At 57.8% G+C, this 13,470-nt stretch overlaps 6 protein-coding genes and 1 pseudogene across 6 annotated transcripts in view; 5 read left to right on the top strand and 2 right to left on the bottom strand.

Annotated features, from left to right (window-relative positions):
* Positions 1-2: 2 nt before the first annotated feature.
* ACA1_128870 (TPR repeat-containing protein) lies at positions 3-921 on the top strand (the record flags this gene model as incomplete). Its single annotated transcript, XM_004338944.1, has 4 exons — positions 3-436; positions 509-552; positions 661-729; positions 800-921. Coding segments are annotated over 4 exons (669 nt in total), but the record flags the coding sequence as incomplete, so codon positions are not given.
* A 48-nt stretch (positions 922-969) lies between these two features.
* ACA1_128860 lies at positions 970-2,180 on the top strand (annotated as a pseudogene).
* An 883-nt stretch (positions 2,181-3,063) lies between these two features.
* Positions 3,064-6,713, top strand: ACA1_128850 (glycosyl hydrolase family 10, putative; the record flags this gene model as incomplete). The annotated part of the gene is made up of 10 exons (XM_004338943.1): positions 3,064-3,201; positions 3,410-3,721; positions 3,835-4,048; positions 4,185-4,345; positions 4,444-4,618; positions 4,699-4,855; positions 4,956-5,174; positions 5,260-5,648; positions 5,669-6,380; positions 6,473-6,713. The coding sequence occupies 10 exons, from the start codon at positions 3,064-3,066 to the stop codon at positions 6,711-6,713; spliced, it is 2,718 nt and encodes a 905-aa protein (XP_004338991.1).
* Positions 6,714-6,819: 106 nt separating this feature from the next.
* Positions 6,820-7,688, bottom strand: ACA1_128840 (cytidine and deoxycytidylate deaminase zincbinding region domain containing protein; the record flags this gene model as incomplete). Its single annotated transcript, XM_004338942.1, has 5 exons — positions 6,820-6,855; positions 6,937-7,011; positions 7,078-7,309; positions 7,376-7,437; positions 7,554-7,688. The coding sequence occupies 5 exons, from the start codon at positions 7,686-7,688 to the stop codon at positions 6,820-6,822; spliced, it is 540 nt and encodes a 179-aa protein (XP_004338990.1).
* A 1,314-nt stretch (positions 7,689-9,002) lies between these two features.
* On the bottom strand, positions 9,003-10,913 carry ACA1_128830 (encystationmediating serine proteinase; the record flags this gene model as incomplete). The annotated part of the gene is made up of 8 exons (XM_004338941.1): positions 9,003-9,499; positions 9,567-9,723; positions 9,811-9,970; positions 10,046-10,143; positions 10,209-10,311; positions 10,449-10,584; positions 10,664-10,756; positions 10,850-10,913. 8 exons carry the CDS (start codon positions 10,911-10,913, stop codon positions 9,003-9,005), a joined length of 1,308 nt encoding a protein of 435 aa, XP_004338989.1.
* A 424-nt stretch (positions 10,914-11,337) lies between these two features.
* ACA1_128820 (leucine rich repeat domain containing protein) lies at positions 11,338-12,813 on the top strand (the record flags this gene model as incomplete). The annotated part of the gene is made up of 7 exons (XM_004338940.1): positions 11,338-11,484; positions 11,564-11,884; positions 11,972-12,084; positions 12,143-12,284; positions 12,351-12,462; positions 12,517-12,624; positions 12,683-12,813. The coding sequence occupies 7 exons, from the start codon at positions 11,338-11,340 to the stop codon at positions 12,811-12,813; spliced, it is 1,074 nt and encodes a 357-aa protein (XP_004338988.1).
* Positions 12,814-13,098: 285 nt separating this feature from the next.
* ACA1_128810 (uncharacterized protein) overlaps positions 13,099-13,470 on the top strand; it is a gene marked incomplete at both ends in the record, with an annotated part of 1,892 nt that continues 1,520 nt past the window's right edge. The window contains one exon of the mRNA XM_004338939.1: positions 13,099-13,425. Coding sequence (XP_004338987.1) covers positions 13,099-13,425 — 327 coding nt within the window. The remainder of the gene's footprint in view (positions 13,426-13,470) is intronic.

Below are 13,470 nucleotides of genomic sequence, written 5' to 3'. Positions count from 1 at the left end.
AATCCAGCAGCAGCAGTAGTGGTAGTAGTTGCACCAGTAGTAGCAGCAGCAGCGGTGGGAGAGGCGGAGAACCTCCAGAAGAAGAAGAAGAAGAAGACGAGGGAGACTCTGAGCGACGAAGGAAGCGAAACGGCAGCGTCAAGCGCGAGATCGACATCGAGGAGGGCGCCGTCTTGATAGCGTCTTGGGAACACACGACGGATCTCAACGTGCGGCGGAAGGTGTACAGAGAGTTGGACGAGATCGCCGGCACTGTGCGACAGCGACTCGCGCAGAGCGCGGCGGTGGACGGGGAGGAGGGGACAGCGGTGGTGGCGCGCGGGAAGGAGATCGAGGGAGTGGACGAAGGCAGGATTTTGAGCGAGGTCAACACCACCCTGTACGACTACCTCGGGTTCACCGGCAACGTCAACGACTACATGAATCCGAACAACAGGTGCGCCAGACACCAGCGAGCTCATGTGATGTTGCTTTTAACTACTAACCATCTCTCTCTTTCTACCAACAGCCTCATCGACCAAGTGCTGGAGAAGAGGATGGGCATTCCAATCAGTGAGCCCCTCCCTCTCTTTCTGTTGTAGTCGTCGTCTCATTATCACCATCGCCATCGTCGCCATTGTATTCTGTTGGCTGACTTGTCTCCTCCTCTGTCACATTCAGCTCTGGCTTTGGTATACGCCGCGGTCTGTCGGCGGCTCGGTATTCGAATCGACATGATCGGCATGCCTGGTACGATGCTCTCCTACTCTACAAGAACGCCCCCCACTAACCACACAAGTCCTCTCCCCAACACCAACAGGCCACTTCATGGTCAAATACACGAACCCAGCCGGGGGAGAGATTTTTATCGACGCCTTCGCCGAGGGGCGCCACCTGACGCCAGACGTACTGCTCCTCTTCCCACAAAACTCTCACAATTAACGAAATCACTTAATCAAAAATCAAAATGACAATTAGGACTGTCGCGAGATGCTGGCGGCCATGGGCATGACGTTCTTCACGCCCGATCTGCTTCGCCCGGTGGGCCACATCGTCGTATACGAGCGGATGCTGGCCAACCTCCTCGGGGTCTACCAACGCCTCCGCCAGACTGGTACGGGCCTCAAGCCCCACTTCTGTCGGTTTCCCCTCTTTTTTGTCTCTTGCCGGCTCACACGCGGCGCCGCGTGTGTTTGTCTGCGCAGACAAACTGCTGGGCGTGGCCAAGCAGCTGCTCATCCTGCGGGGCGAAAACTCTGCCGAGGATCTGCTCACCTGCGGACGCCTCCACATGCTCCTCGATCAGTTCATCGAGGCCCGGCCGCTCATTCAGCGAGTGCGTACACTTGGAATGCCAGGAATGTCTGTTCCGCTGACGTTCACTCATCAACGCGTTGGCGCGCAGGTGTTGGACACGAGCACCAACGTCGAGCACGTGGAGCAGGCGCGCACGCTAATGGCCGCGCTCGAGGGCCAACTGACGGCTCAGGAAGCCACTCCGCCCAAGCGCAGGCCGGCCGAGCCGGAGAAGCTGCGATTCCGGGTGGGCCAGGTCATCAACCATATTCGCCACGCCTACCGCGGCGTGATCTACGGTTGGGACACCGTCTGCTCTGCCACTTCTGCGTACGCTCCTCTTCGTGTGTGTGTGTGTGTGTGTGTGTGTGTGTGTGTGTGTGCGTGCGTGCGTGCGTGCGTGTTGACATCGGCTATTACTGGTGCAGGTGGATCAGAGAGATGCGTGTGGACGACCTGCCACGGGGCAGAAACCAGCCGTTCTACTCGGTCCTGGTCGACCTGAGGGACAAGCCCGGCAACTGGACCACCTACGGTACCCCTACCGAGCCCACCACCGCCACCACCAAAGGAATTCCATTCACGCGAAGCGCTCCGCCTAGATACTCAAATGTGCTTTGTCGTGTGTAGTGGCTCAAGAGAACATCGAGCTGCCGGAGGAGGCGCGCCCGGTGGAGCATGCGCAGGTGGGGGCCTTCTTTACGCGCTTCGACGAGCAGGCGCGTAGGTTCGTTCCCAACCCGGAGCTGCGCGCACGCTATCCCGAGGACTGCGACGGCGGCGAGGAATGTGCGCAAGAGGAGGATGTCAACGGCGACGTTGCCACGACGGTAGAGATGGCGCCACCACCATCGCCGCCAGCCGGAGCGAACATGATGTCATCGTCATCCACCATGGACGAGTAGAGGTGCCCAGGCCAAGCTCAAACATAAACTCTCCCTTTGCTGCTCACGCAATCGTTATTCAAAGGGCCTAGGTGATTGGTTCGCGGAAGGTGGGTTCAATCGACAACCACACAAGAAGGAGAAAGCCGTAGGACGGAAGTGAAAGAAGAGAGGAGGTGAGACATGCCGCGTTTTTACCTCCGCTCGCCTGGCAGCGCACCACCTTGCTGCTGGCCCTCCTGGTCGCCTCCAGAGTCGCCCAAGGGATGAGTCCGAGCCCCACCCAATTCAATTGACTGACCAATTGATCAGTGTTACCGTTCCGACCTACAGGTGGATTGCAAGACCTGCACAGTACGCGCCTCACACCACCCCCTTCGCTTCATTCTTCCTCCCCCCCCTCATTCATCCATCGCTTCGTTCTTTTGTACTCAACCAGTCCTCAACAATGGGCCGCAGGCTGGCGGCCCGCGTGTTGTGGCTCCGAGGTGAAAAAGGGCAAGTGCATCGGCAGCAGGATGCCCTGCTCCTACTTGCACGGGCCAAAGGACCATAATGACAGAACGTGCAAGAACATGTCATTAACTCATCGTGGAAGTGCCCGATTGGGCGAGGTGATCAGTCATGAACATCACCGGCCATTTCCTGATTTGCTGGCGTTGTAGGGGATCTGCGTTTGAAATGAGCGGAGTTATTCGGCAATAATCTCTTCACCGCGCCACTGTGCCATATCCGCACTTCGTGTGCCGCCTTGTCGTGCGGTTGGTCGTTTGGTTGCGCCGCTCGTCTTGCGTGATGCTACCTGCCTGAACGCCTCCTTTCTTGTGCTCTTCTCTGCGTGCCACAGCTCCTCCCTCTGTTCTCTCTTTGATTGTACCAGCTCCGGAGGTCAATCAAAATACAAATGCACTGCACGACGAGAGCACTAGTTGCCTCTCTGGTGCTGCTGGCCGCAGTGTTGATGGCCAACGCCCAGACCGACATCCCCTTTGACCTCGCCGGCGCCAACTTCTACACCAGCGGCACCGCCTCCATGTCCACCGTACGCCACCCCACTTCCACCCCTTCCTCTTCTTCACTCCTGTGTCGGTCCTACATTGATCCGTCACCACCATTGGCCACATATATAATTTTAACTCAACACGGCCTTTTATTATCTCACTTATTTCTCTCCTTTTTTTATTATTATTATATTATGAGCAGGTCTCGCTCGGCACCGGCGGCCCGGCCGCCACGGCGCTGCGGATCAGCGTCTCGTCGCGACGCTCAATGTGTGGGACAACGGCGTGCAGATCCGGACCACGATGCCCTCCGGCGGCGTGCCGGAGGGCCACTGGTACCTGGTCAAGTTCTCGGTGCGCCAGGTGGCGGGCCAGCCCAACTTCCCGGCGGGCCAGGGCGTGCAGGGCGTCCTCGTGTTCCGGCCGCTCTACCCGGACACGTACAGCAACTCGCTGGAGACCACCTACCCGTGCGACTCCACCAGTTGGTGCGACTACGCGATCGCCTTCAAGGCCAGCGACACCCACACCAACGCCAACCCGCCCGGCTTCATGTTCCAGGTGCCCTGCCTCCTCCCTCAATCTACTTTCTTTTGTTCATCTTTCAATTGACGCATCTTACATCTTTTTCATCTTGTTGACCATCTCGTGTTCTTGGGTGCGCTACTTGCTAGTGGGGAGAGGGACCCCAGACGTTCGACATCGCGATCACATCGCTCCAGTACTACGGCGCTACGCAGCCGCCGTCATCGCTCTACAAGTTCTACTACCCGGGGCGCGGCATCAGCACAGCCGCGTGGAAGGTGAGCGCCAACCAGCGCATCGAGAACGTGCGGAAGGGTCCGCTCAACGTCAAGGTCGTCGACTCCAACGGCAACGCCATCTCTGGTATGATGCGCCTCTTCTTTTCTTTGTCTTTTTGATGAAGAGGATGATGGTTGGGGGTAAGCATGAACCGCTTCGCTACCAGGAGGGGGGGTAGAAGTGGATGAATCAAATGACATGTTCTCCTACTCCTACGCAGGGGCGTCGGTCAAGGTGCTGCAGCAGAGGCACGAGTTCCCCTTGGGTACGGCCGTCGACCACTGGACGATCGCCGACAACAGCAACCCGACCTACAAGGCCAAGATCCTGGAGTACTTCAACTACATCGTCCTCGAGAACGGTCTCAAGCAGGTCTACTGGGTACAGCCCCTGTCCTTTAAACCTTTTATATTCGCAATACAAATTTATGACATATTTATTTCCTAATATGGATAATTTGTTTAAAAATATAAAAACAGGAAGCGGATAATGGAGCGTCTTCGCTGAGCGCTCTGAGCTGGGCCGCGAGCAACAACCTGACCTCCAACGGCCACGTCATCCTGTGGCCGGGCTTCCACTACGATTACACCCCCCAGCGCTACTGGACGATGGGCGCCACCGAGCTGCGTAATGCCATCTACGCCCACGCGGACGGTACGCATCAAGCCATCTCACCTCATGTCTGTGGTCACGTGAAGCAATGCTGATGGCAATGCTGGGTGTCATATTGTTAGACATCATCACCAGGACCAGGCCCTACATCCACGAGTGGGACGTCATCAACGAGCCGCTCGATAACTACGACGTCCAGGGCCAGGTCGCCTCTCCGGGCGTGACCCAGTCCAACGGCGTGCTCGGCAACAGCTTCTCGGCCGACCTCTTTGACTACTGGTATATATATTTCTACATATCTATCCGTGTATCTTGTTTTGTTTTTTATTCTTATTTAAATTGTTGGCTGATTGGCTTGTTTTATGCTGGTGGCGGCTAGTTGGTCCAAGCTGACGGCCGGCGGCAACCCGAAGACGCCGCAGCTGGTGGTGAACGACTACCACGTGGTGGAGGGCACCAACAACCTCAGGCGCCAGTACACGATCAACTTCGTGGCCGATATACGCAGCCGGACCTCCAACATCCACGGATTCGGCCTCCAGTCCCACATCGGCCACATGTTCATCCCCATGGACACCCTCCAGTCCCGCCTCAACAGGTACCACTCAACTCTCGCCCTGGGTCGTGTGCGTGTCGTGTCGTGTCGTGCGTGTCGTGCGCCGCTAACTGGATGACATTGTCAGCATTCTTGCGGTGGACGCGGCGATGAAGGCCAGCGTGACCGAGCTCGATATGGACACGTTCGACGAGCTGTTGCAGGCCGACTACCTCGAGGACTACGTGCGCTTCTTCTTCAGCCAGCCCCGCGTCCGGCGCATTCTGCAGTGGGGCTTCTGGGAGGGCCTCCACTACTGCCCGCAGTGCGCCCTGTTCCGCACCAGCTGGCAGGCCAAGCCGGCCGGCGCGCGGTACCTGGACCTGGTCTTCAAGCAGTGGTGGACCAACGCCACGGCCGCGACCAACTCCACCGGCTTCGCGTCGGTCCGCTCGTTCTACGGCCAGCACCAGATCACGGCCTCGTACGGCGGCGTCTCGCGCACGGTGCCGGTCACCCTCAGCAGCGCCCAGCAGGGTGCCACTGTCACCATTCAGCTCAATACCGCCGCCGCTTCAGCTTCGCCCACGCGCACGCCCACCCCGACCCGCGTTCCAGCGTCGGCATCGCCCACGCGCACGCCAACCCGACTCGCGCCGCCGCGTCGGTCTCGCCCACTCGCACGCCAACTCCGACTCGCGCCGCCGCGTCGGTCTCGCCCACCCGCACGCCAACGCCGACTCGCGCCGCCGCGTCGGTCTCCCCCACGCGCACACCGAGCCCGACGCGCCAGTCGACGCCCACGCTCACCACGACCGGCCCGCACTCGGTGAGCCCGTCAACGGCCACGCCCGGCTCGACAATCACCGTCACCACGCGGGTCAACGTCGGCTCGGCGGCCATCGTCAATGGCAAGGTGGGCTACCACCTGTCGCCCGAGGGCGAGTACCTCGACACCAACAACATCGCCAAGCAGTGGGTGGACTTCAGCCTGGGCGCCTTTGCGTCGCAGACCTTCACCTTCACCCCCACCATCGCGCCCACGGCCCGGGCCGGCCGCTACTGGCTCACCGTCATCGTGTGGGACGCCGACTGGGACAATATCGCGTGGAACACCGACCTGGCCATACTCACGGTCTACCCGCCTGATCCCACCATCGACCGCGTGAGCCTCACCACCAACCCGGTCGCACGCGGCGGCTCCACTACCATCACCTTCCACGTCAACACCGCCACCAGCGCCTACACCAACGCCAAGGTCGGCTTCAGGTATGTACTGAAACCGTTGAGGGTTGTGCGTTGCGTGTTGTACTGTTTAGCTCCGAGCTGCAGCTCACATCACGCGCGCGTGCGACAAACAGCTTTGCTGTGCCGGGGGAGGTACAGCAGAAGATCGTGGAGGAGTTCTGGGAGGGCGACCTTGCGGCGCGCACGTCGTACGTGTACACGTTCGACGCCACCATCCCGAGCGACACGCCGGTGGGCAACTACAACGTCAACATCGGCCTCTGGAACTCCAACTGGGAGGGCGAGGCCTGGTCCGAGAGCTACAACCCGCACAACCCCACCACCACCAACGGCGTCACACTCGTCGTTCAGTAGTTGGTTGCGGGTGATTGGTTACGTGATCATGTATGGCGAGGCCAATGAACTGACGTTCTTGAACAAAGTCTGCTGCTTTATTGGGTGAGTGTTGATGGGGTGGCAACTAGTGGTTGTGGTTTGGCGGCTCATGCCAACGGCCCTGTGTGTGTGAGAGAGAGACGATGGTGACGATGAGACAATGACATGAGCGCGTAACGGAGGAAATGGAAGAAGAATGTACGTTGGTGGCACGGCTGCTGAGGAAACGCTCGGACAAGGTGACGTACTGTGTTTCGGCACACAGCGCCTCGAGGGTCTGGTACGGATTGCGCACCGGTCAGCTCAAGCTCTCTGTAGCATGTCATGTGTGCATGCAACGCACCTGCTTCACCCAGCGCACGGCGCCTGCAGCGGCGACAGGAGGAGACCCATCGTCGTCGCCAACTGGCTGAGCTGCCGCAGCGGCCTGCTGCTGCGGTCGCACGCTGTAGAACACGCGCTTGACTCCGCACGCGCGGAGCCACTCGAGACAGAGGTGGCAGGGCCGGGACTCGCCCAGACCCGCCCCGTCCAACCGTACCACGTATATGTCGCACCCCTTCACCCGCTTGAGTCTGTGGATCAGCGACAGTGAGTTTTTGTTCTTCACGTAGAGAGAAAAGAAGAGATGTAAGTGGTACCGGTGCTTATTGGCGTTCTTCTTCTTGTTCTTGTTGTTGCCCTTCTTTGGGTTCAGAGCCCGCTTCAAAACGATACAGGGAGTTCATTTCGGCGTGGGTGGAGCTGGGGGGGAGGCGATTAAAATGTTGTAAATTTGTGGAGGAGATTGTAACAGTACCAATAGTTCTCGCCCTCCACCCTGCTGCGACGAGAGTTGTGGCCCTTTGCCACGACGTGACCGCCCTTGACGATCACAGCCCCGTGCTTGTAGTGCATGTCGCTCTGCTTCGCCTCCTCTGCAGCGAGGCTGAAAAACTTGTCTATGCGATTCATGGATCAATTAATAACGATTTCAGATGTGTGCAATGTAGAAAGCGTAAGATCAGGACATTCTCTTGGGTCCTCCGTCACCGATCCGGGAGCTTCACTGATCAGCGAAACTGACCTCTCGATTGAAACAGTAGCCATCTCCCAACTGAAAGCAATTAATCCTCGGTAGCTTAGTTGGTAGAGCGCACGGCTGTTAACCGTGAGGTCGCAGGTTCGAACCCTGCCCGGGGAGCTTTCTTTTCTTGTTTCAACGGAAGTCAAGTGGCTGGTGGCTGAAGTTGTGCAACACAACTTTTAGTAAGTTTCCTGAACCCCAATGGCAGCAGGGAGAGACAAAGAAGGAGTGCCAAAAGGCACATGGTGAGGAAGGTGATGGAGGAGAAGGAGGGGTCACCTTTTTGGGCACAGGGCACCAGTTGTGTGGGAGACTGTGACTGGACCATCTTCTGGTGCCCACAGCTATTGTGTGGGGAGAGTGTGTGGGGTGTCTTTCAGTGCCCATGGCTACAGCACAGGGAGATGTGGGGCATCTGCACTGGTTGCATGTGGGGCATCTGCACTGGTTGCCACTTCCCACTGGTGCTGCTGGACAACAGAGGGTGGTGCAGTGGCCAGGCAGAGGGTGGGCACAAGGGGCTTACCCTGGAATGGGAGGCCAAGGGTGCACTGCTGACAGAAGCTCAGCATGTGTAGGAACCAGCCACATGCATCATCAGTAGTAATGAGAGATATGATGCTGTAACTGGGCCATCAGTCAAGGTCTGGAATGACCAATTTCCTATCATGTACATGTTTTGGTACACTTACTTTATCACATACATGTACACAATGACTATGCACATTTTTTTGGTCCTATTCCTGAAGTTAAAATTACACTCCATTCCACACTGATAAAATCACTTTTAACTCCACAAATACCAAGTTTTTATGAAATCATTTTATTCTCCAGTCCCTCAATGTGACTTATAAGCAGTCTAGCATGTCAAAATCACACATGCAATCTAAATCTTCAAAACTGCCCTGTAAATCAAAAATGTCCAATCTCATGATTTTAGCACAACAAAAATTCCACAGTCATTTGTGACCTCTCATTTCAAATGACTGCAAGTTCATTGGCTACATGCTCCCTGCTGCGTAACCCCTGCCAACAAACTTGATCACTGCTGAGTGAAAAGGGAGAGCTCCCCGGGCAGGGTTCGAACCTGCGACCTCACGGTTAACAGCCGTGCGCTCTACCAACTAAGCTACCGAGGATTGCCGACACATCCATGCAAAAGTGGTTGTTCCACAAAGGTCAGTGGTACCAAATCGTGTTTGTTAGCAGTTGGTGAACAGGAGCTTGTTTGGGGTGGCGCGGCATGCCGGCTCGTCGTCCGGGGCGGCCTCCTCACACGCAAGGTCGATCACCCCGTTCGTGGCGTGCTTGCGGAGGTACGCGCCCACCTCGCGCGGCGTCAACTGCTCCTCCGGGAACCGGCTCAGGACCAGCGCCGCCACGCCAGCCACGTGCGGGCTGGCCATCGACGTGCCCGACAGGGTGTAGTAGGTGGCATCCGGCTTGCCGCCGCCGTCGTTGATCCACGCCGATCGGATGTCCTTGCCCGGCGCCGCGATGTTCACGCAGGTGCCGTAGTTGGAGAAGTCGGCGCGCCGGTCCCGCCGGACCGTGGTTGCCGTCGCCGTCTCGTTCTCGTCGGCCACGTAGGTGGCGGCCACGGTGAGCACGGTGGGTACCATGGCCGGCGACCTGGTGCACGCGTCTGAGAACTCGTTGCCCGCCGCTACGCTGATTGTCACGCCCAGGGCCACCGCCGCTGAGGGGGGACAGAGTTGAGATGATTCAAGTCTGTAGGTGGTCACCGGGACAGATGGCGCGGGTACCGGCTACGGCGGCGTTGGCGGTTGGACTCTTGCCGCCGCTAAGGGACATGTTGGCCACCGCGGGCCTGCCGCGCTTCTTGGCCTGCTCCGCGGTCCACTGCACGCCGGAGATCACGGCGTCCCACGAGCCCGCGCCAGCGCAGCCCAGCACCTTAACCTGTGCAAGGCAGAAAGAGACAGGAAGAAGCTATGGGCATCACGAGCGCAGGTTGTGAGTGCGTTTGGTGGTGGAGGGTCGGTTTACGGCGATGACGGTGGCGTTCTTGGCTACGCCATAGCGATGGCCGGCCACGATGCCCGCGACATGCGTGCCATGGCCGTTGCAATCAAAGTCGCTCTGGTCGCCAAAGTTGGCGCCCCACTCGGCTCTGCCTCCGAACTCGACGTGGCTCGTCAAGATGCCCCTGTGTGCGTGCAGGACAAGGATGGTCAGGACCCGACTCAAAATAAACAAAGTTAGTTCCAAAGGCTTGACATACGTGTCGATGATGAAGACGTCAACACCCCGGCCGGTAAAGCCGTACGAGTAGTCGTCGTCCACCCGCGCCAGCTCATGCGTGTCAATGCGACCCAGATTCTATAGTGACGTGTAAATAAGTGTGATACCATGGCACGACGGAGTCGGGGTTGGCACACACGTACCCAAGGGACGTCCTTCTGTTGTCGACAGGTTTCGCTCGTGCGAACCACCTGGTTCTCTTCAACGAGAGCCACATCGGGATGTCGCCTCACCATGTCGAGAAGCCTACAACAATAACGGCAGTTGGTGTGAACATAGAGCCCTGGTGTCATTGTGTGCGTGTGCTTGCGTGTGCGTGTGCGTGTGTGCGTGTGCGTGCTGTGTGTGCATGCGTGTGTGCGTGTGTGCGTGGCATTTTATACCTGGGGCTGAGTTTGAGGTGCAAAGCGCGAAAGTCGGGACCGATGGCGAACACGTGCTTCAGCTCACTGCCGTCAGCCGCGGCGTACAGGGCCGCGCGCAGGCTCGCCACCTGCGTCTCGACTGACCGGTGAAGCCCTGTGGTCAGCCACCATTGCCCACGCAACACTCCTAACGCACTGCTAGGCTGTCGGGAGGTGGTGGTGGTGGTGCGCACAGAGGGGTCGGCTAAGGCCCTCGCGTAGGAGGACGAGGTACTCGCCCTCGACTCTCTGGGAAGGATCGGCAGCCACGTGCAGCGGGGCCAGCTCTGAAGAGCCCAAACCAACAGTTAGCGTGCGCGTGCGTTCCTACGTATTGCGTGTGTGCGGTGAGTGTGTGCGTTGACGGCACGCACGTGTACGAAATCCCCATGCGGCTTGGGCAAAGAGGACGAAGAAGAGGAAGAGACAGGAGGCTCGTTGCATTGTGTAGTGTCGGATGGGAAGTGTGTGCGGTAGGGCGTCAGTGTTGCTCGTTCAGAGCTCCATGGGGCGAGTGGCTGGCCTCTCCGCGTCGGGTTCACCCACGGCACACAATCACCGCGTGGCTATGGTGCGCCCTCTCACCGGTGACAGCTTTGCTCCGTCTGGGGACCGTGTCGTGTGTTCTTCGCTGCATTTTGGGGCGCTTTCTTGGCCACTCAATCGCTCCCCCCCATTCTCCTCTTTTTTGGTGACCATGGCTGGCCCCTCAGGCTCAAGCTGGGGCTGTGGCCAGCCATACCTTACCTTTCGCATGTTGTGCATTCCATTCATTTACATCCAAATAAAAACGAAAAGAGTAGGATTATTTCAACCTGAAAAAAGAATATCAAAATTAATCCACCAACCAATAAAATAAACTAACAAGATGGGCAACCAGCAAGGAGGCGCGCCGAAGAATGAGGCGGTGGCGCGGCGCCTCGCAGAGTACAAGAAGGCGCGCAAGCAGAAGGGCGCTGGGGTAGCCGTGCTCAAGCTAGACTCCTGCAGCCTCACCGACGTCGACCTCGACGCGGTAAGCCCCCCCCCCAAGGAATATATTCTAACTCCCTCGGCCACGGTGCTCAGCGTCGTGTGCGTGTGCGACAAAACAGGTGATGGCGGGGAAGGTGGGGCGGGACGCCCAAGAGGTGATGCTGCAGACGAACGGCCTGACGCGGCTCCCGACGGTGATCGGCCCGGGCGGCTGGTGGCGCGACGTGCAGTTCCTCTGCGTGAGCGCCAATGCGCTGGCCTTGCTCCCGGCCGAAGTGGGCGGCCTGACGAAGCTGCAGGAGCTCAACCTCAACGACAACCACCTCGAGTCGCTTCCCTCGGAACTGTTCTCCGGCTGCACGCAGCTCTCCGTCCTCCATCTTAACAACAACCGGCTGCGGGCTCTTCCCTCCACAATCGGCAACTGTCAGGCACTCAAGGTTCACAGCAATATCTACAATGCACGCACCGCCGCACACGCACCGCCGCACACGCACACGCGCACGCATGCACTGATATGAGAACAGACGCTGCATGTGAACGGAAATGAGTTGGAGGAGCTGCCCGAGGAGATGGGCCAACTCGCATCCCTGAGCCTCTTCTACGCCAACGACAACCAACTTCAATCCCTGCCCAACAGGTATTTTGCCTGTTGTTTCATTGAGGAGGGGCTGTGCTCAACCTGTGTGCATGTGCAGTGCTGCCAACTGGTGCAAGCTGGTCAAGTTCTACTGCAACAACAACCAGCTGGAGCAGCTGCCTGAGGGGATTGGACAGGGCTGGCAAGCAATTGAAAAGCTCTACCTCAACCACAACAACTTTTCTGAGTTTCCAATTGAGGTAGGTGTGGCTTGTGTCTGCCATGTGGTGTCAAGTGAAACTCACCCTTACAATCCCTGTGCCCAGATCTGCAGTCTGGGTGAGACACTGGATGAACTGTTCTTGAATGATAACCAGCTGCCCAACATCCCTCCAGAGATAGGCCATCTCAAGAACCTCAACAAGCTTTACTTGATTGGTAGCCCCCACAACACATTCAATCAAAGTGTTTTCTCTCACCAACTACTTCTAGGAAACAAGTTAACATCAGTGCCAGTGGCACTCACTCAACTAAAATTCCTTGAGCTGCTCTACCTCAACAACAACCAAATAGCCCACCTTCCTACTGCTTTGGATGGAGGTATGCTTTGCTTGCTTGTTATCCATACACCCACTCACACAGAATTCTATTGCCACAGGCCTTCAGAAACTTTTGTTCCTGGAACTGAGAGAGAACCACCTCAAGAGTGTCCCCTACTGCTTACACTCTCTGCCCAAGCTCAAGGAGCTCCACATAGATGAAGGTGTGCTCCATGATGAGGATATTTAACTTTTTACAAGATAAAATGAGCACAAGTTGGTGAACTCCATGTGTGGGGCTCAAGAGCCACCTATATCACAAGAATGAGGCACAGAAGCAGCACAACACTACTTTTAAGTGGTATTTGGAACTCTGTTAAAGAGTAGTAATTCAAACAAACTGAACACAGCAGCTGTGGGCCAAAATTGCGCAGCTTCACTGCAAGGCGAAATAGAAAATGTTCTTCTAAAATAATTTGTGGTGGTTTAAAAGCAGTGTGACAAGACCACGAGCAAAACAAACAACGCCCAACACATGAAGAGGACGCGCAGACAAAGCAACGCAGACGGCGAATTGGGGCAGGTGGTGTCACCCGACGCCGGCGCGGCGGACGATGTCGCCAAGTCGCCCGACCACAAGCGGACCCGCACAGCGCAATCCGACCGCGACGAGGGGGAGGCCAAGGCGCCGGTGGAGGCCGACGTGCGCGGTATCGTGACTGCTCTGCGGGCCAAGCCCGAGTGGGCGCGCAAGGTGGCTGACCCGACCATTGTCGCCAAGTGGCGCGCTGAGGCCCTTGCCCAGGGCGCCTCGGCCAGTTCAGTCGCGGAGGCCCTGGCCCGCCTTCTGCGCGAGAGCGTGGTGGGCGCCGCCGAGGACAAGGAGGCCACGACGGGCGCGGCTCTG

This window comes from Acanthamoeba castellanii (assembly GCF_000313135.1).
Source record: "Acanthamoeba castellanii str. Neff unplaced genomic scaffold scf7180000084697, whole genome shotgun sequence".
In the NCBI taxonomy this organism is placed as follows: Eukaryota; Discosea; order Longamoebia; family Acanthamoebidae; genus Acanthamoeba; species Acanthamoeba castellanii.
Note: the sequence above shows the minus strand (reverse complement) of the source record. Positions and strands in the feature narration are given on the sequence as shown.